This window comes from Antechinus flavipes, chromosome 5 (genome assembly GCF_016432865.1).
Source record: "Antechinus flavipes isolate AdamAnt ecotype Samford, QLD, Australia chromosome 5, AdamAnt_v2, whole genome shotgun sequence".
NCBI classification, from domain to species: Eukaryota; Metazoa; Chordata; class Mammalia; order Dasyuromorphia; family Dasyuridae; genus Antechinus; species Antechinus flavipes.
The window spans coordinates 210674601-210695913 of NC_067402.1; the positions used below are offsets into that span (position 1 = coordinate 210674601).

At 35.1% G+C, this 21313-nt stretch overlaps 1 protein-coding gene across 3 annotated transcripts in view; it reads right to left on the reverse strand.

Annotated features, from left to right (window-relative positions):
- Positions 1 to 21313, reverse strand: part of SRGAP1 (SLIT-ROBO Rho GTPase activating protein 1) — a 309032-nt gene that overhangs the window by 38342 nt on the left and 249377 nt on the right. For 2 of the 3 annotated variants that reach the window (XM_052001387.1, XM_052001386.1), the window contains exons 11-15: positions 16842 to 16869; positions 11763 to 11796; positions 7706 to 7766; positions 7477 to 7554; positions 4469 to 4603 (exon numbers count right to left, since the gene is read on the reverse strand). In XM_052001387.1, coding sequence (XP_051857347.1) covers positions 4469 to 4603; positions 7477 to 7554; positions 7706 to 7766; positions 11763 to 11796; positions 16842 to 16869 — 336 coding nt within the window. Of the gene's footprint in view, positions 1 to 4468; positions 4604 to 7476; positions 7555 to 7705; positions 7767 to 11762; positions 11797 to 12336; positions 12440 to 16841; positions 16870 to 21313 lie in introns of all 3 variants that reach the window. The other variant, XM_052001388.1, reaches the window with a different exon arrangement.

Below are 21313 nucleotides of genomic sequence, written 5' to 3' on the forward strand. Positions count from 1 at the left end.
AATCCTCTGTCTACTATACCTCAACTACCAAATACAACATTTTCCAAAATAGTTAAAACACAATAGGAAGCACTACAAGGTTTTGGCAAAGGGATATAAAGAAAAAGAAAATCTTGTTTAGATGAAATGTCACTTTAAATTATTCTAAAATGGGACTACGGGGAGGGAATTGTGGACACAATTACAGCAACATTATTAGAAGATGACAAGGCCCAAATCTATTCATTATGTCCGTGACCTCCTATTAAATATTTTCCTGTACCACATTTATTATACCTGTCTTGTATTAGTTTTGTGATGTAGTATTTTTTTTTAATTTGCAGTTGTAATATCATTAGAATAGGGAACTCCTAGAGGGGCAACTTCCCCCCTTCTCCCTCCCCCCCCCCCCCGCCCCAAGTCAGATCCTACCAGCTCTGTGACTTAAGTGATTCTCAGATAGTTGTCCAAGACACTGAGGAACCTTGCCAGTAGGTATCAAAACTTAAAACAGGGCTGGTCCTGCAAGCTACTATTATTCTTCTTGTATACACTCATCTGTGTGTCTGACCTTTCGTGTTAGAATATATAATTCCTTGAAAGTAGGAAATCTCTCCCTCTTCCTTTCTCTTGCCCTTCTTTCCTCTCTTTCTCTCTCTCCCTCCCTCCCCTCCCTTCTCCTTCTCTCTTCCCCACTCTCTCCATCTTCCTCCCTCCCTCTCTGTTTCCTTCTTGCTCCTCCTCTCTTTCTTCCCCTCTCCTTCCCTCCCTTCTTCTCTTTCCCTTTCTTCTCCTTTCTCTCCCTTAAAGATAAATACACAATATACATATATGATTATATACACATATGCATCCATACAAATGTATGTATATATATATGTATTATCTATATATGTATTTTAAATCCTAGCTTAGCTCATCCCTTCCTTTTGTGACCTTGAGCAGTATTGTAAATACCTCTGGATCTCAGTTTTCATCTATAAAAAGAGGAGTTATTTCCTAAATTTAAGCTCCTAGAATCGGTATGCTCAACAATACTAAAAAAACATGGAAATAAAAAAGGCTCAACTGGAGATAAATCATAACAGTTAAGAAGTCCATCTTGAGGTTTCTGGGTGATATTGGCTTCCTGACTGTTTTATAAACATGATACTACATTTGGGCTTTTTCTCTGGCTGTCTTCCATCCCTAGAAGGTCCTCCCTCCTGGCTTCCTTTAAGTCCCAACTAAAACCCCACATTTTATAACAAACTGTCCCCAATCCCTCTTAATTTTAGTGCTTTCCCTCTGTAAAATTTCTATTTATTTTGTATATAGCATGTCATATATGTGTGTATGTGTATACATAAATATGATAGTCTTTCTTATTAGATTATAAGTTCCATGAGGGCAGGGATTGTCTTTTGCATATATTTGAATCCCTAGCACAGTGTCTGACACATAGTAGATGATTAATGAATATGAATTGATTGCGTGATTCCTGTAAGCCCTTCTGAGGTGACATAGTAGAAGAAAAATGCAACAGAAGTGGGAAAACAAGTGTTGCTAGAGGAAAAAGTGTTGTTTCTGGCATTATAGCCTAATATAGGAAGTAGGACTGTGGAGCTGAATCCAGGCTGTGCCAGTGGGACACCTAAAGAGAACAATGATCTGTGTAAATAGAAATCTGCTGAATGTTGCAGATGAAAATCCCCACAGTGCTTATTTCTCCAATTTTCAGGATGTGCGGGAAGGCTCTGGTCATGGTAAAAGGGAATTCCAGGATCATGACATCTTTTGCTCTCACTCTTTTTTTTTTTTTTTCTCTTAAGTGTTTTCCAGCTGGGTCAAAAGTCTAACATGATGACTCAGACAATGTGTGTGTACATGTTGAAATGTTTCAGAGACATTTTGAATCACCCATAATATCTCAATGAGCTAGAAAAGGAGGCTTTCTTGGAAAAGAGTAAAAGAATATTAGTTGTAAGTTCTCTCTCCTTCTAGAAAGCACTTTGCATTGACTTGGGATCTCTTTCCTTCATCCAGTAAAATATGAGCATCTTGAAATAGGACACCTTCATTTTGTTCTTTCTATATGTAGAACTTAACATAGCTGGCATATAATAAATACTGAACTTAATTAAGGAAGAATTCTGATACTGGACTTTTATTCTCCTGTTAACTAAGCCATCATTTCTTTTTTTTTCTTTTTTTAAAATAGTATCTTATATATGCAAAGATAGTTTTCAATATTCATCTTTGCAAAACCTTGTGTTCCAAATTTTTCTGCCTCTCTCCTTCCCACCCCAAGACAGCAAGCAATCTAATACAGGCTCAACATGTACATGTCTTCTAAACATATTTCTATATTTGTAAAGCTGCACAAGAAAGTAAAATAGTATCTTACTTTTCCAAATATATGCAAAGATAGTTTTCAATATTCATCTTTGCAAAATTTTGTGTTCCAATTTTTCTCCCTTTCTCCTCCCCACCCTAAAACAGCAAGCAATCCAATATAGGTTCAATATGTGCACTTCTTCTAAACATATTCCTATATTCATAATGCTATGCAAGAAAGTAAAATAGTATTTTACTTTCCCAAATACATGCAAAAAGTTTTCAATATTCATCTTTGCAAAACCTTGTGTTCCAAATTTTTCTCCTCTCCTCCCCTCCTCAAAACAGCAAGCAATCTAATATAGGTTAAACGTGCTATTCTTCTAAACATATTTCCATATTTGTAATGCTGCATAAGAAAAATCAGATCAAAAGGGAAAAAACCATGAAAAAGAGGAAAAAATATAAATAACAACAAAAGGTCAAAATACTATGCTCTGATCCACATTCAGTCTCCATAGTTCTCTGGATGTGGATGGCTCTCTCCATCACAAGTCTTATTAGAATTTAAACCATCATTTCTTGTGGTGGTACTTATGCTTAAATAGGAAGACTGATCCATGGATGGTAATGCTTATACTTTAAAAAAGAACTGGGGGGGGGGGAGGAGCAGGGGAGAGGTATTAACCAAACATGATCTGCCAGGGAGGACACTGCCTGACCAGACACTGTAGGCAATTAGGTTGTGCAGTTGATGGATAGCTGGTCTGTGAATCAGGAAGGTCTGAGTTCAAATTCCACCTCAATTCTCCTAAGAGCTGTGTGGCTGTGAGTCAATCATTTAAATCTTTGTGCTTTAGTTTCCTCATATATAAAAATAAGGTTAGGCTTGATGGTTTTTAAGGTTCCATCTATCTTTAAGGCTGTGATCTATTATTTTTAAACATGTGTTATATATAAAGGGTGATTCAAGATGATTCCAATAAAGTTGGGATGGAGAGAGCCCTCTGCATCCAGAGAGAGGACTATGGGGACTGAATGTGGATCACAACATAGTATTTTCACCTGTTTGTTGTTGCTGTTATTTGTGTAATTGTTTTTTTCCTCCCTCTCTTGTGTTTTCCCTTTTTGTTCTATTTTTCTTGCGCAGCATGATAAATATGGAAATAGGTTTCATCTATATTGAATTCCTTGCTGTCTAGGGGAGGGGGAAAGGAGAGAGAAATTTGCAACACAAAATTTTGCAAAGGCAAATGTTGAAAACTATCTTTGCATGTATTTGGAAAAAGAAAAAACTATTATTTTTTTTTAAATAAACATATATTATAGGACATAGTGTTTAAACACCTAACTCCTAGGAACAGTTTTCACTTTTCTCATTTTACTTTGGTAGCTCAGGACAAAAAATAAAATAAAATAAAACCTGCTAGGGATACCGGTTTTGGAGACTTCTGTGACACAATATTGCTTCATTGTCAAGTTGCTGTTTGCATAACATTTTACAAAACATCTGGATCTTCCAACAGACCTGAGACAGGCAAGGCAGAAAGAAGCCTGGCTCTCCCTCTCCTATGTTGACCTTCTTTTTCCAATCTGAATAGAATTGAGCAGAATATGACTGGCACCTTGATCAGCCAACAGAAATGGGTTCATTCCCTGGTGACAATGATGTACGTTATAGGAATTCACCTCAATAGAATGGGAATTCATTGAAGCAATTATCAAAAATGTGAATAGATTACCAGATGTTTAACTTGGGTATGGTGAGCTAGGAGAAGAATCATGAGCTCAAAACAATAAAGAAACAAATAGACAAATACATTGGAAGTGTGTGAATCTCACTTTTCTCTGTCTCTGTTGCCTGAACCCATCCTTGAGCTTGGAGGAAAATGAACACTCTGGAAACATCAAAATTCCACGCTCAATTCAGAAATGCTGTCGCAACTGCATCCCACTTTGGGAATGTGCCTGTGTTCAATCCCACTCCAAAAAGGGAGGGACACTGGCTGCAGAGCAAGACTGCCCCTGGAGATGACTGCTCCAGAATGGAAACAGCTTGTCTTACAAATCCAGGGGGCTATCTCTCGCCCTTTTCAGGAAGTTGTTAATTGAAACACATAGTTCTGCAGAGAGAAGGATTTTTTTTTTTTTAAATGCAAAAAAGTCTACTTACTGACACAAGAAATAAGATCATTAAATCTTTCCTTAGGAAAGAGGGGGTTTTCCAGCCCGCGGAAAAAGAGTTTCAGAACTCCTGCAACTGAGTTAATGTCATGATTACTTTGGTCATCAGCCAAAGGATTTTCACCTAAAATATATAAGAAGAAAGAATATTCATATATCTTTGTTCATTCTGATCAAAACCACAAACATTTCTTTACAAGGTTGTTAATTATAATTATGATTTGTGAGATTTTATATCGGACTAAAATTAAAATTACTGGTTTAGAAATCCCACCCTGTGATTATACTAAAAATAGTAGGCAAAAATAAAGCTGTTTTTAAATCTTGTTACCAAATTATACCTTACAATTTACCAAAATGTAAAGGAAAAAAAAACTCTGTGGCATTCATAATGCTACAGGGTTTTCTCCCCTCCCAGTGATCAATCTAACATCAACATCTGAATTGAGTTCTCTTCCCAGATTCCCCATGCTACAGTGTAAAAACCCAAAATGTGTGGTTCAATGTTTCAAAAGTAAAGCAGACTGTTCCTGACTGCAAAGTTCCGCAAGAATATAAAATAATCCACTCTACTCTTACATAGAAGTCTATTCTAAATGGACAGTCTTAAGTATCTGGAGGTTGGTAGTATTTTCAGGCTATCTAAGAAGGGATGATTAGAAAATTCAGCCTATCAGAAATGGGGAAAAAGCAGTCTTTTTTGTGTGTTGATGGTACTTAACTTTTTATGTTGCCCTATTAATGATATTACATTTTGGAGGCATTGGAATAGATCAGTGTACCTCTTAATCCTATTACACATTCATTTAAAAGGTTATCCACTTTGTAGAGGGAGATACCAAATCAGTTTGGTTAAATAAATTGAAAGAACCAACATCAAGGACAGTAAAATAACTCACTGGCTGATTCTTGGCCCCACGTTTAAATCATGTTTGTCATTCATAAAGCTATTCTCCTAGAAAGGCACCTATATATTAGGCAGACACATAGACTGAAGGCGAGTCTGTTCTATGAAATAGCTATGATTTGTTAACTTTGATGAAGAATTCTTTGATTCCTGAACATACAATCTCCCATTTCTCTTTTTTATTACTAGGAACAGTATACTAGGAAATCACTGATATGTATAACCATTTGTACCTCTTTAACATGGAGAAATTGCATATTTGAAATGAAATTCTGCTGCTTGAAAGAGAACTATCTGGTTTTTCAGAACCCTTGGACTGAAGAGGTTTTGAATGTATCAAGAGATACACTCAGTGAGGTAGGCTGTTTCCTTTTTACCCTAAAAGGTGGAAATCACCCAGAATACCAACATCAAGCTTGTGAAGGTGTGTGGGAGAGTGCCTTCAAAATGATATAGGGCTTTCATTTTTTATTGAGGGAGATGGAGAGTGGATGCTGCTGTTGGTACCATAATAAGAAACTAGGCCATTTGGATAACACTCAGGGCTAAGAGGGAGAAAGCCTTTGGCTGCTTGAAATGATGATTTGTTTCCCCTCATACTTCCAGGAAGAATATGTTTCCGTTTTAAAGTCTCTCCCTCTCCCTTTCTCTCTCTCTCGTTACATTTATAACTTCTAAATAATTAGTTTGAATTTGCTAGATGTATAAAGTGATCTATTATGGTTACTTCAGATCTGAGTATTTAATTATTCATGAGTAAGTAGTTACAAAAAGAGAGATATAGTGAGAAGAAAGGGAGAAAATATTTTTTGTCTGAATGAGAGATTGAGAAGAATAAATCTCAATGACTAGGTGCTAAGGAACTATAGGAGAGAATTTTATAACTCCCTGAAAAATAAAGAATAAATCTAGCTGTGTGAATCTGGACCATTAATGCCTTAGACATTAGTAATCAGTTTTAAAAGGGAAAAATACCCTTGAAGAAAACAGACTCAGGCTGTTCATTGTCCTCCTTCAAGCATATTCATTGGAACTTTCTACAGGGGAGTAAAAGTGAAGGAGGTACCTACAGAGCAAGTCATATCTAACTCTCATAATGACCCCCCCACTCCCCAATCCCCCAAACCTAAAACAAACGAAAAACCAAGAGAATTTCTGAAGTGAAATAATGGGACCTGTGCATCATTTGGCAGAATTCAATTTATGACCCTGTGACCATCTAATTATACTAAAGTTTTAGTGCATTTAATTCAATGCTAAGGTTCTTGGTGTTATTTTTGGTTTCCATCAAATATCATAAATTGGTATAGAAGAAGGAGAAAACAAAACAAGATGATGTTTTTTAAGTCTAATTGTTTCAATGATTTCAATTCATTTGTTTCAATTCATTTCAGAAATGGATGTGATTTGCCAAATTGTCATTTATTGACTTAAGAGAGAAGGGAGAAGTGGTAGCTAAGTCCCTCAAATTGCTGAACCAGGCCACAGGGGAGGATGTCACAGGTGATGTTTCTTGAGCTCTGGAGGAAGGGAAGGAATGGATAGTTGGACTGACCATATTTACTTTCTTAGGATGGGGATAAACTTTAAACTATTACGGAAGTTAATCAATAATTAAGAATATTTTAGCAAGGTTGAATTAATAGCCAACTAAAAAAGATGATGGGAACAAGATTAGGGAGTTAGGAGCTAAGTACAGAGAGACATCAGGAAATAGAGGAATTAGGAAAGCACCAGACAGATCACAATCTTATGGATAGTTTTCCCTGGTTACACTACTCAGGATCACTATGCACAATACTTTTGTGGGCTGCCCATCCTGTTTTAAATCAGGATGCAATGTTCTTAAACCTTGAATAACAAATCACACCATCACAACTGATTCTATTTACTAACCCCCCCTGCATAGATTTTGTATCATTTTTTCTTATGTGAAATTACTCTTCCCTTTTCTTTCCAACCCCTCCACTCCAAGTTTTATGTAATTACACAGAATGATCATGTTCTTGTGACACTAAAAAAATGATAAATTTTAACCTCATTTGAGAAATTGTCTTTCCTCTTGCTTATATGGATAAAAATGTAATTACCTCTCTCAAATGAATTTTTAATGTCATTGACTTCCACCTGGGAGCCAGACACTCTGAAAATCCCCTGATGCTGAAGACCTATAAAAAAGAAAAAAAAAAAAGGTGAAAAACTACAGCCCATTCTCTGAACCCCTTTTGCAAATGACTCAACAAAAAAGAAGAGCTTTTTACTTAAGCTTTTTAACTTAAATTTACTTAAAATCCAGAGCAGTTAATGTTTGCAGCTTACCATATAGATTGATAAATCTGATGCAGCTTTCTACAATGAGGGGGATGACTTGCCCTGAATCCTGCAGAAAGAAATGGAAATCAATTGATCTCAATTGAAAACACATAATCACATGCAAAATTAATATTTGGAGTTTCATTCAACTTAATTAAAGTCAAAGAACTCAATCCTTAAAAATAAATTATTTTCCCTTCTCCACTAAAAGCTTTTATAGAGTGAAAAGAAAGGAAGAAGAAATAATTTGTATTTATATAAAGGTGCATTTCGGTTCTGAAGCAAGCCAAATCAAACACAGTAGAAATGGTCCAAGTTCTAACTCAATCCCTTGTGTCTATATATAAATGCAAATTTCCCTTACAGCTGCAATTGACAATATCAAGTAACATTTTTAAAAACCTAAATATTGTACCTGCTTGGGATGGCAAATTGTTTAATTTTCACTGTGAGCACTTGGAATTTGGCTACAAATAAGGACCTGATTTATTGTTCTGTTGACTGTCTTGACATAAAATAACTACGCAGATTATATTTAAAAGTGTGATGCTTTTTTGAAGGACTATTTTTTTAAAAAGTCCCAGGACACAGTAACCAGCATTTATGTCTATTATGTACTAGGTATTTATTTGATTATAGAATCTGGGTTGGCTGGGATTTTAGAAGTCATCCAATCCATCCTCATAGATCAGAGAGAATGTTCCACAAATATACTCCCTCCCGCTTGAAGATTCCATATTAGACTGTGTCCCTATTCTGAAGCTTGGTGGTAAGAGCTTGCAAATGTAGGTCCCTAGTATTGTATTTGTTTAGTTTGCATCAGAACTTACTCATAAATCACTATGAAGATGATTTTTCAAGCACTTTCTCCATGATTCATAATTTGATTGATTTATTTATAAAATCACTCCCAGGTATATCAGATTTATTTATACTAACATGTCATTTGAAACTTCCATTTTCATATTATGTGGCAGCTTAAGGTTTTTGAATAAATGTGAATTCTGGTAATACTTTAAAAATAAGTATTTACTGATATAGGAGATGGAGACTGCAGTCTCTGTTAAATGTACTAATGTCATGCACTATCTGTAGTTTCAAAAGAAAAGATTATTGCCTACAAAATTCATTTTTCATGTATTTTTAAAATTAGCTCTTTTATGAATTACATCTTCTATGGAAACATTAACTCAAAAATGATGAATTTACATCAGTCTTTACATTAATATGAAACACAAGAACATAGTTTTCTGAATATCTTAAAACAATTCAAAATACACCTTTCTGTTTAAGGAATGAGTTAAGAATCGGGTATACCATAGTTCTGCCATTTAAACATTTTGCTCCTGATAGATTGTAAGCTCCATGAGAAGCTATTTAATTTCTTTAATGTGTGTATGTATTTATGTACATGCATATATATGAATCTTGTGTATATATGTGTTTGTATATACATACACATAAAATTATTCATATCCATGTATACCTATATATGTATATATGTATATATATACATTTACACACACATCTCCAAGTCTTGGTAGCTTTTAACAAACAACAACTTGTTGATTGCTGATTTTTGGCACGGATAATATCCTTCCAAGGAAGATAATGGTTGTAATGTAGAATATGAGGAGTTTAATTTGTCTACTTTTCATTTCTAATAGTTCAAGTTGGCTCTGTACATATTATTCTGTCCAATTTCCTGAGTAACAGTCATGAGTATTTGAAGGGTATCATTTTCACACTTTTTTTTAGGGAGCATTTTTGGCAAAGAAAACAGAACTTTGCTCTGAATTGGGCAATGAATGGACAGTTCAATAGAAATGCAGTAATTAACACCACAATTTATGGCTTTGATGAGCTGATTCATATTAAAAAGTACAGTACATTTTTATCAATTAAATGAAATAATCTTTTATAGAAACAAATAAAAGAATGCTGTAATCTATAATAGTTGTGTTTAAATGTTAGTAAAAAAAAAAAGGGCAGAGTATTAGATTGCATATTTGATATACTTAATGCTTAAAAAAAAAAGAACCAAATGTGATCAAAAGAAAAATGTTTGCTTTAAGAAAGTTCCAAAGAGAACACATCATGTTTTCATAGTATTTTTAAAATATGTATGCATTCCCTCTCTATTTAGTCAGGTTGTTGCTAGTCATGAATTTTGTGAATGCTAAGTTTTCAGATTTCAACATAAATAAGAATTTGGGGATGTGTTTTTATGAACTGCTAAGTAGCTTTGTGACTTGAATAATTTTCTTTCTATATCAGTTTCTCCAGCTGTACAATGGGAGAAATAATTTGGCTCTCACTATTTTATGGCTATGTTATGAGGGAAAAATTAATATAGAACTGACATATCTAGTCTAGTAAAAAAAAAAAAAAAAAGAATACTTGATTTGAGATTCAGGAGATTTGTATCCCTTACAAGCTAAATGAATATAGCTAAGTCCCATTTCCTCATTGGTAAAATGGGTGTGTGAGGTTGTGCAGTAGAGTTTAGAGTCAGGAAGACCTGAAGATGTGATCTCAGACACTTATTAGCTGTATGACTCTGATCAAGTCACTCGATACTATTTATCTACTTTTCTCATCTGTAAAATGAGCTGGAGAAGGAATTGGCAAGCTACTCTAGTATTTTTGTTAAGAAAACCCAAAAAAAGAGTCATGAAAAGTAAAATACAACTGAAAACAACTTAACAACCATAAATACCTAAAATGTCTACCTCACAGCATTGCTATTTAAGTATATAAAACACTTTGCAGGCATTAATGTTCTATACAAATGCCAGCTTCTTATTTATCTAGCACTGTTGGGGAATGAATAGCTTCACTTGACATAAATGTTCCGGACAAGTGAAACATCCCTCAAATTGCCAAATATTTACTTTAGGATGTTTTTGATGAAAATCTTCCTAAATCACATTAAATGCTTCCCTGTTTTCATAAACAGAACACTGAAGATACTTTAACCTTTTCTTGTTAACTTCTGATGACCCAGGGTCATTATAAAACTCAATTTTTTTATTCTATAGCAATCTAGATCCGTTTTAGGCCCTCTTTGCAGTTTGTTCTTTAACTTTTTGTTAGGCTTTTGCCCTGGTCTAAAAATTCTTCCTCATTTGTTGTCTCTAACTAATCTGCTATAAGTGGAGAAATAAAATAACCAAATTTATTAATTACATTGTGCTAAAAAGTGAAAATTTGAATGTCTGATGTTAATATGGAAATTTATAACGTGGTTTTCTTGACATTCATAGGCCTTTTTCTTTAGAAGTTTAGGGGTGAGGATGTTTTAAGTCCAGATAAATAGGATAATGTAATTATATAGTAAATGGATTTTTCATTAGAGCAAATAAAATGGCTATTGATTTAATAAGTGAGGATGAGACCCTATATGAAATACTCCCTTCCCATGTGATAAAATATTTCAATGAGTAGAAACAGGCTCATTTTCTTTCATGATGAATCAACCAAAGCTCTAATAGAAAGTCCCGAAGTTCACCCATGAATTTGACACCAAAATCTTAAGATCACAGGAATTTGAGGTGGGAAGGAATCCTGGAGAGCACTCCCTAATTTTGCAGCTGAAGAAACTGAGAACTAAAGAGAAAAAACTGGCTAAACCAAAGGGGAGTAATAGGACAAGGACTTCAAATTCAGTGTAGTTTTCTCGAAACTAAATTGTAGGTTAAATTAAAATGGGCCCATTATCCAAAGACTGCAATCTATGAGCAGGTGAATCACCTTACCAAAAGTTCGGTTTTTCAGTATGAGATGGTTTTCTAAATGGATATTTATTTAACTTATTTAAAATAACTTATTTAAATATGATAATTTATTAAAAAAATTAGGCAATTTTGTACCAGAGGTTTAAATTCCATAGCTCCAATATAAAGGAAAATTTCCATTTGAATCAGTCAACTCTCTGAAGGCAAACATTTTTCTTTTAATATATGGAAAAGACCCAATTAAAGCCAAGCATGACTCCAACCTCAAAGTGATACAGAGAGCAAGAGAAAGAGTGCCTGCCCTCTCTTCCCACTTAGCACTATACCTGATGTCTTGTGTGCGAGTTCCTTCGTCCTCGGCTAGAAGCATTATTAGAAATACAGGATGAAAAGGAGATAGAGAGTAAACACAGCAGAGATACAAGGTACAGACTATAAGGTCTCACAATTTCACCCAATATAATGAATTCCTTAAGTCATGGGAAATCCAAGCAATTTTGGTTTTAGGGTCCACTGCTGCCCACCCTTCCTTACCATGAGGCTATTGGGTATAACTCATTTTACAAGCTGGTAAAATACTGTTTAATCAAAATCTTGCAAAAAATAACGTAGCCTCTCTTTACAAAGGTCTTAACAGCAAAAGTCAGCACCAGGTAAACCTGGTAAACTAGGTAAACTAACCAGCATGCAGGATTAACTTCTTCCTCCAAGGGAATTTGATCCAAATATCAAATTCTCTTCTTTCCCCTCTGACTTCAGGAAATATTATATTGCTCTTCTGGGAAAGCAAAGAGCCCCAGGACAGTCTTGTATATAATGATCTGCCTCCTTTTATAAGAGGCCCAGACCATTATAATAATAAGTGTGGAGATAAGCCACCCAAATGGCTGGTGCCAGTACCTTGACGAATGTTTCCAAATCCCCATTAAACAACTTAGCATTATACTGTGATCGGGGTCTGGGCTTCCTGTGTTTCTGGGGCTTAGGGGGAACATTTGGAGGCCTAAGGGAAGGGAATATAATTACTGAGCAGAGAACAAATCAAACAATAAATGAAACACCCAAAGGTGATGTGAAAATTAAACATATAAGGAACCTCTGTTAAGTATTCACCACTGCCCACCCACATAAGGTTTCTTCTCTGCCTTCATTCTGTCCCTTTACGTTGACCATATATCAGAATCACACTTTTGGTATCCCCTATATTTTGTAGCTAGTATTGTGGACCATCTGAATTGGTAGGGTGGATGTCACACTAATGGTTAATATAACACATACAGTAAAAAATAAAATAAAATAAAAATCACAGGCTTTTTTTTTTTTTAAATCACAGGCTTACTAAAATAGTAACTTGGGGTGAAATTTTTATAAATTTAAATAATTTATGGTTAAAATATGGTATTCTATCAATGTTTAACAATAAATATACCTCAGGAGAATGCTGGAATTTTTATTTTGAGTATTAGTGGCTATAGATATTTCACTAGTGCAACAAGATTCAAAAATCTTTCTCCCCACTCCCTTAACTCCACAACTTATGTGCTATATCGAGTTATTAGAATGTAAGTTCCTTGAGGGAAGGAAAGGATGGTCTCACTTTTCTGTTTACATCCCCAAAGCAAATACAAGGTCTGAGTAATAGGAAATGCTTAAAACTTGTTAAGTTGAATTGAAGATCTATTCCAATATTTTCTCATGGGAAAGAAGAACATGTAACTATATTATTTCTTTAATAAACCCCAACACACTACCTAAATATTTTTCATATAACAATTACAATATGCTCAATATATAACTTTTCCATCTGACTGAGTCTATATCATTATTATATATTCATCGATCTACCTAAAATCATTGATTTAAAGAACTTATTCCAAACAACTGAAATGCTGCAAAGTTTTACTCATAAACCACCTGGGACCGAATTTTGGCAGAGCCAGAATTAGAATCCAGACAAGTCTTATGACTTCAAATTCAGCATTTTCCCCACATAGCTATATGTGTTTTACCTTACATATAGTACAAACTTGTTTCCTGCTAAAATTCTTTATTTGGACTATTTTACTATGCGAAAAACTCAGATTGCACAATAGGGGCTTCCTTACCTATTTTCAGTATATTTATTTTTGATTATCATACTTACTACTGAAGAGATCTCTTTCAGCCTATGTCCCAAGACAAATTTCACTAGGAATATACATTTAGAACAGGAAGGAAGCTTCAGACAAGAAAACCTTAGAGTTAAGTAAAGTTGGAACTCAAAGATTCTTATCTTCTAAACTGGTACGTGGAAAGCAGAATCCAAAATCATTTTATGATTGTGCTAAATATAAAGATATAAGAGAAAAGGCCTACAACAATTTGGTTGGCATTTGTTTCAAGTTACTGTGGATCTTTAGAATTTTATGACACTTTTTAAAAAGGGGGAAAATTTTCTCGATTAAGATATAGCAGCAAAAATGGCAGGGTTAAAGAGATCAAAGCTAAATCTTTTGGGAAAAGTACTTATTTAAATAATAAAAGATAGTATAAACTCGTAAGTTTCCTGATAGAAAAGCTACTAAATGAATTCATGTCTACTAAGAAACCTGGCTCTATATAGAATAACATTGCAAAAATTAGTTCGGTCCTTCTGCCTTCAAAGTGAACAAATTTGGTCTCTAATGAGAGAAACCAACAGACGATGGTTTCATTGGTAATCTGCTTTTCAGCTTGCTAGCTCATCTGCAGGCATGCTCACCTGACCAATGGGGTAGAAAGCCTTGACTGGACCCCCCTCTAGCTTGCAGGCAAATTTGTGTTTTTATAATTGTCAACAGAAGAAAATGAGAAGGACGATGAAAAAGACTGACCATATGTCAAGCTCTTACCTAGGGATTTTCTGCAATCACTACAATTACTGGGTTAGCTTTTTCCCTCTTAATTAGGAAGTGAGAAAAGGCCTGCAGACTCCCAAATAGGGAATACCCCAGGAGGGAAGGAACAACTCCACAAAGATATGACAATGGGAGGCATCTAACTACTTCAATAACTTTAAACAGATCAAAAAGCTTCCTATTCATTACAGTCCATGATAATGAAATAGTCCTTTAAAGTTTGGATTTTTCTCCATCGGGTCTATCGTTTCAGAAGGTCACTGATTAAAGGGAAAATGAAATCAGAAGATTAATATCAAGCTGGAATCTCATTTAAATATCTGTGGGCAAAGTAGGTCTCAGAAGATGGCTAATGCCTTATACTAGGTGAAACTATTAGAAACAGGTCATTGGCAGCACTGTCTTGAATGACTTCTGTTATTCTCAAGGTCTGACAATTGCTTCATTAAAAAAGCCATTATTTGAAATGAACTTAACAGGGCTAACTTTCTAGTAGTGGCCCAGCAAAGGATATTTTAGATTAAAATGGAGTGTCTTGTATTAAGTACAGAAAAGGAGGGGAGGGAAAGCCCATGTTAAAGAATTCTTTCTGGGTTAGCAAAAAAATAGAGACAAGTTTGTTGCCCATTGATTGGGGAATGGTAGAACAAATTGTGGTCTGTGGATATGATGAATCATTATTGTATCATGAGAAATGCTAAATATATGGAATTGGGGGAAATGCTGGAAGATCTGACACTGAGCCAGGTAAGATGAATCAGAAGAACCACATACTCAAAGAATACAATAATGTAAATAAAAAACAACACAAAAACCCCCAGCTAAAACAGTCAGGTTGCTGACAATAACCAGTCTTAGTCCTAGGAGACACTTACATTGTTACTGCTAATTGGTTGTTACTGAATTTAAAAGTTTTTTTTTTTTTTTTTTGAAAACCTTGAAAAAAACTGGTCTAGTTGGTTCATTAAAAAAGTGACAGATTCATTCTCAAACAGGAACATTATTAAAGTTCTGAAAACCATTTGGTCAATTTGGGTGAAGGACACACATGGTCATTTCCTATATATACCTCTCTCCTCAAAGAAAACTTGTAAACTATAAAATCTTGTAATATTGATTAAAATTGTTCCTAATGTTGCTATATTAGCAACAGTAATATTAGAAAACAAACTTTCCTAACTTTTCCCCATCGGCTTAAACAAAAATGTCGCAAGTCACCCACAATTGTGATTCTCAAGTTTTTAGAAATAATAGAAAAACTGTAATTATTTTAAAAGATTAAAGTTGAAGAAAATGTTTCAAAAATATTTTTGGGAGGCAGATGGCTACCCCTATTTGTATCATTCCACAAAGGAGAGCAGTTCATGTGTGGGGGGGAAACACCTGGTTGTTGTTTTTTTTTGTTTGTTTGTTTTTGTTTTGTTGTTTCTTTTAGTGGACTTTACATCGAAGTCAACAGTGTAAAAGGATAATTAAAAAGAAAAAAAAGCAAACGTTATTTTGGGTTCCTTGGTGTCTAGGACTAAGATGGGGGATAGTACTGCCATATTCTGCCTTGATTAGATACTTTCTTGAGCATTCTATTTCTGGTGCCACATTTCAGGAGAAAAACATATTTTAATAAACTGAATGTAGTTAGGGGAAATTGATCAAGGCAGTAAAGAGTCTCAATAGTATTTCATATGAGCATCAGAAAGAAAGCTAAAGATATTTAGTCTATAAAAGACTTGGGGCCTGGGGTGTTAGGGTATTGGAGGGGGCAGGCTAGCTGCCTCCAAGCACGGGAATAGCTATGTTGGATAAGAGGGAATGGGCTTGTTATTCTTGATCTCTGAGGCCATAATTAGGAAAAATGGATCAAAGTTGAATAAGTATTTTATAGGCTTGACATTGGGAAAAACTTCATAACAATTCATATTGTTCCTAAAGAATGGAAAAGGATTCCTTTATAGGGAGTGCTTCATCTCTTCACTACAGCTTTTCTCACAAGAGGCTGCAATGATATCTTCAATGGTATACAAAGCATTCTTATTAAGGTATAAGTTGGACTAGATGTCCTCCAAGATCTATCCCAGTTCTGAGATTTTCTGATTCTCTAACTTCTCTTCACAATAAAGAAAGAGGATGAGAAGAAGTAATTACATTTGCTTTTTTTGTGTGTGTGCTTCTTAGCAGAATTAGATCTTCATGTAATAATGGTTAATTTAATGATCCAATCCCTTAATTCCCCTTTGTCTAGAATCTTGCTGTAAATGCTCTAATTCAGAACAATCCAAGATCCATTGACCTTGGGCTTCTGTAACCAAACCACTTCACAAGAACATTTTAATGTCCCACTGGGAAGCCCTCAGAAATACATAAAAGCAAATCTAGCTTTACTAGAAACCGGAATCTATTGCACTGATTGATGGGTTTCACATATATTTGTAAAGCCTTTCCATTTCTGATGATTTAAAATTTTCGTTGTCCCTTTATAAGAAGTAGGAATAACAAAGATACGTTATGAGCAAGACTTAAACATCTTCCTACCTTGTAGTCATATATTCAGCTCTGTGACCTAAAGGAACACAAAGAAAATAGGTTAAGATAATGAAAACAGATAATGAAGCTTAGATTCTATTTCTTCATCATTTATCCTTATATGCTTTTTTTTCCCTTTTTTGGTATACACCAAGTTTACAATTACTCACACACTAAATAAATATTAGTATCCTACTGGGAAATATAAGGTTAACATAATTTAAAAACACATTTCAAGGCAAATATTTCCAATATCCTCTTTGCAATATTAAGAAATAGGCCAACTTTGCATCATGAATGACATCTCTAAAAAGTTAGACTGGCTTATGTTTTTATTGAATTATACCAGTTATAAAGTGAGGTCCTCTCACAAGACTTTCATTGATTTATCCCACACTTCCTTCTACTTTGTTGGGTGTTTAAAGAAAAAAATGTCCTGCCGTGAGATTTGAATGAAAGCTCCTTGAAGACAGGGACAATTTCCCTAGTTACATATACTAGTAGTGTATAGCAAATCCTTAATAAATATATGCTGAATTGAATGGGAAAAAATCTGAAAGCTCAAAACCAGTAGGGAGGAAAGGTTTCTTGTGAGCTTAATTCTGCATCTTTTTGCTTGGAACCAAATAGAAGAAGAGAAATAAGTTAATTTCTGACATTTCTGAGAAATGTTATTTATATCTATTAATACATGAACTAAAAACATTTCTTTTGGGTTACCTGAGACTTAAAATAATGGGCCCTTTTAAAAGAATTTTATGATGCGGGAAAACTGGGACACTGATGCATTGTTGGTGGAACTGTGAACGAATCCAACCATTCTGGGGAACAATCTGGAATTATGCCCAAAAAGTTACCAAATTGTGCATACCCTTTGATCCAGCAGTGTTTCTATTGGGCTTATATCCCAAAGAAATACTAAAGAAGGGAAAGGGACCTGTATGTGCTAAAATGTTTGTGGCAGCCCTGTTTGTAGTGGCCAGAAACTGGAAATTGAATGGATGCCCATCAATTGGAGAATGGCTGGGTAAATTGTGGTATATGAATATTATGGAATATTATTGTTCTGTAAGAAATGACCAGCAGGATGAATACAGAGAGGCTTGGAGAGACTTACATGAACTGATGCTAAGTGAAATGAGCAGAACCAGGAGATCACTTTACACTTCGACAACGATATTGTATGAGGATGTATTCTGATGGAAGTGTATTTCTTTGACAAAGACTCAATTTCAATTGATAAATGATGGACAGAAGCAGCTACACCCAAAGAAAGAACACTGGGAAACGAATGTGAACTATTTGCATTTTTGTTTTTCTTTCCGAGTTGTTTTTTACCTTCTGAATCCAATTCTCCCTGTGCAACAAGAGAACTGCTCGGTTCTGCACACATATATTGTATCTAGGATATACTGCAACATATCTAACATATATAGGACTGCTTGCCATCTAGGGGAGGGGAAAAATCGGAACAGAAGCGAATGCAAGGGATAATGTTGTAAAAAAAAAATTACCCTGGCATGGATTCTGTTAATATAAAGTTATTATAAAATAAAATAAAATATTAAAAAAAAGAATTTTATGTCTCTTTGGCTTTGTTCTTATTATGATTTAGTGTTTTTGTAGAGCTCTCATAATCTAAACTAATTTTAAGCTTGCAAAAGTTTAGGGTTGTTACCTACTCTGATATTTCAAGGTCAACTGGGAGACTGTAAAAAAGGTACATTTAGTACCCTCATATGATCTACGACAACTCAACATTCTCCTATTTTTGTTGTTGTTGAGAATGTGATTCTATTTGGGTTTTCTTGACAAAGACACTGGACTAGTTTGCCATTTCCTTCTCCAGGGGATTAAGACAAACAGGATTAAGTGACTTTCACAGGATCACAGAGTTAGTAAATTCTGAAGCTGGATTTGAACTCACAAAGATGAGTCCTCTTGACTCCAGGAATGCTACTCTATCTATCATGTTACCTAACTGCACTATATTCTTCCATAATAGTTTGAAAATGGACTTGGCCCAAGAAGATTATTATAATATCACAATTTCTGAAATGCTCTCCCTTCATTACTTTTCAGCCTCTTGTAATCTCTAGCTCTATCCCATTCCATGTGATCTTTCCTGATTTCCCCAGTTGTTGCTCTCTCCCCATCCACAACACAAATATATTTTATATTTACTTATTTGTGTGCAAGTTATAGCTCTAGAATCCTGCCAACCACCCATCGCAACCCTTACCCTCCCCTCCATGAAGTTCTTGAGACAAGAATTTGTATGTCATTTTCTTTCTTTGCTGAGGCAATTGGGGTTAAATGACTTGCCCAGGGTCACACAGCTAGGCAGGTGTCACTGTGTCACCTCGCTGTCCATAAAAAAAAGGCATTTGTTTATTCATCATAAAGTGAGGGAATGCAATATATGAATTTCTCACCAGACAAATGGTTGGATCAGAGCTCTCTGTGTATGCATGGGATAGCATTTCTGAAACACTACCATTACAGGGTGTTTAGCCCGCAGAAGCCTAGCCAGTTACTTCCACTGCTGAGCCTGCAGCTTTAAATGGTGGTCTAGCTGGAAGAGAAATTCAACTAGGAGATGAAACTGAATATTATTCAAAATAATAAAATGTGAAATTTACAGCTTATATGAACACATGAGCACCCTCACCTGTTCTATGCTCTCCATTAAATCACAGCTTCCCTCCAACACCCATAGAATGAGAGAATTAGTCTACTGGTATAATTTATTGAACATAGCAAAAACAAAAGGAACTAAATCAAATGTTCTCATATGGAGTCTTCTAGCTCCAGCAGCCTTCTAAACCTCCTCCCACTTGCCTTATCAGATCTCTGGATGTGGCAGGGAGATAGTCACCTGAAACTCATAAAAAGGAACAAGGAAAAGATGTGTCATGGGATATGGAAGAGTAGGAGAAAAAGCAGTCCTCTCCACTTCAGTTCACTAGCCCAATGACAGCCAGAACAAATGAAAGTCTGAGGAATCATAATCCTCCCTTCTTACGATTTTCTTTTCCCCAAAATTCATTCCTGTTTGAACTTCTATAATTGCTGTCACTGATATCACCATCCTTCCAGTTACCTAGTTGATATCATCCTTACTTCCTTACTTTGTCTTCTCTACTCACATAACCTGGTTCACATGCTGATCACCTCTCCTTGGATCTATATATTTCAATAACCTCCTAACTGTTCTTTTCTCTACAATCTATCCTCTACAAAGTGCCAAAATACTCTTCCTAAAGCATAGTTCTAACCAATTTATTCTTCTGTTTAAAAAAATGTGGTTTCCCTAATCCATTCAAAATAAAATATATTTATTCTATTTTCTAGATGGAACTCTTAACTGTTCCCTGATCTCAACATACCACCTTCCACTATAATGCATTCACACAAGCTTATATCCAGTGCCTAGATCCCATTTCTCATCTTTGTCTTTGAGCATCCTTCTCTATTTTTAGGACTTGCCTGAGTGCCATTTCTTCCTTGAAGTTTTCTTTGCTATCCTCAGCTGTTTTCCTTTTCTCTCAAAAATTCCCAAAACATTTTTTTCTGGTTTATATCTCTTGCTCCTTAGTTCCTATTCCTTCTATTTAAATGTAATTTAATAATGTAATAAATGTAAAAAAATTAAAATGTAAAAGACTCCACCTTGAAGATAAGTTTTTGAAGACTGTTTCACTTCTGTTTTTATATACTAAGTATACATGGACATGGTAAGGAATTAATAATTAAAAAACCCCCCAAAAACAATTGCTTCTCCCAGAAAGATTTCTTCTCTGTCTTCAGAACACAGCAGGCTCTGCACAGTTGAAGCCATAGGCTCTGCCTTAAATGCCTGCCCCTCTTTTGTGCCTAACAAAATTCCATCCTTCAGGTCTATTTAATTCATTCTCACCTCTGATCTCCCAGGATGCATCATTCCTTTTACCAGTTCTCTGGGCACTTTGTCACCCAATATTTTGAACTGTTAGTTAAATGCTTCATATATATACCTTGTGTTCTTAATCCGATCTTAAAGGCCTTGAAGATATGGTTATGCAATATCTATATTCTTTATACTGCTCCCACTCTTAGTACCGAGTTGTTATTCAATAAATACTTGATAAATGAATGAATAAATTAAAAGTCTTTCCATGGCCTCCTAAGACCTCAAGGGCAAACAAGGTCTAAACCACACAATCTGAAAGATAAATCTCACTTGAAAGTGGCTCTTCCTGGGTCATGAGACAGACCAACCATATTAACTGTAGATGGCCTGATGTCCTTGTCCAAGAAACAGGAAAAATGGCATTGGACACAAACACTTATATAAAGAGGCAGCTGTGTGACTGAAGTCACATTCAGGTTAGACCAGTTGGTTCTCTACCTGCAGGGTGGCAGGCTGCCCTATATTTGGTGTTATACCAATATGTTAAACAAAGAACAGACTTCCTATTGTGTGGAGGGAATCCAGGGCC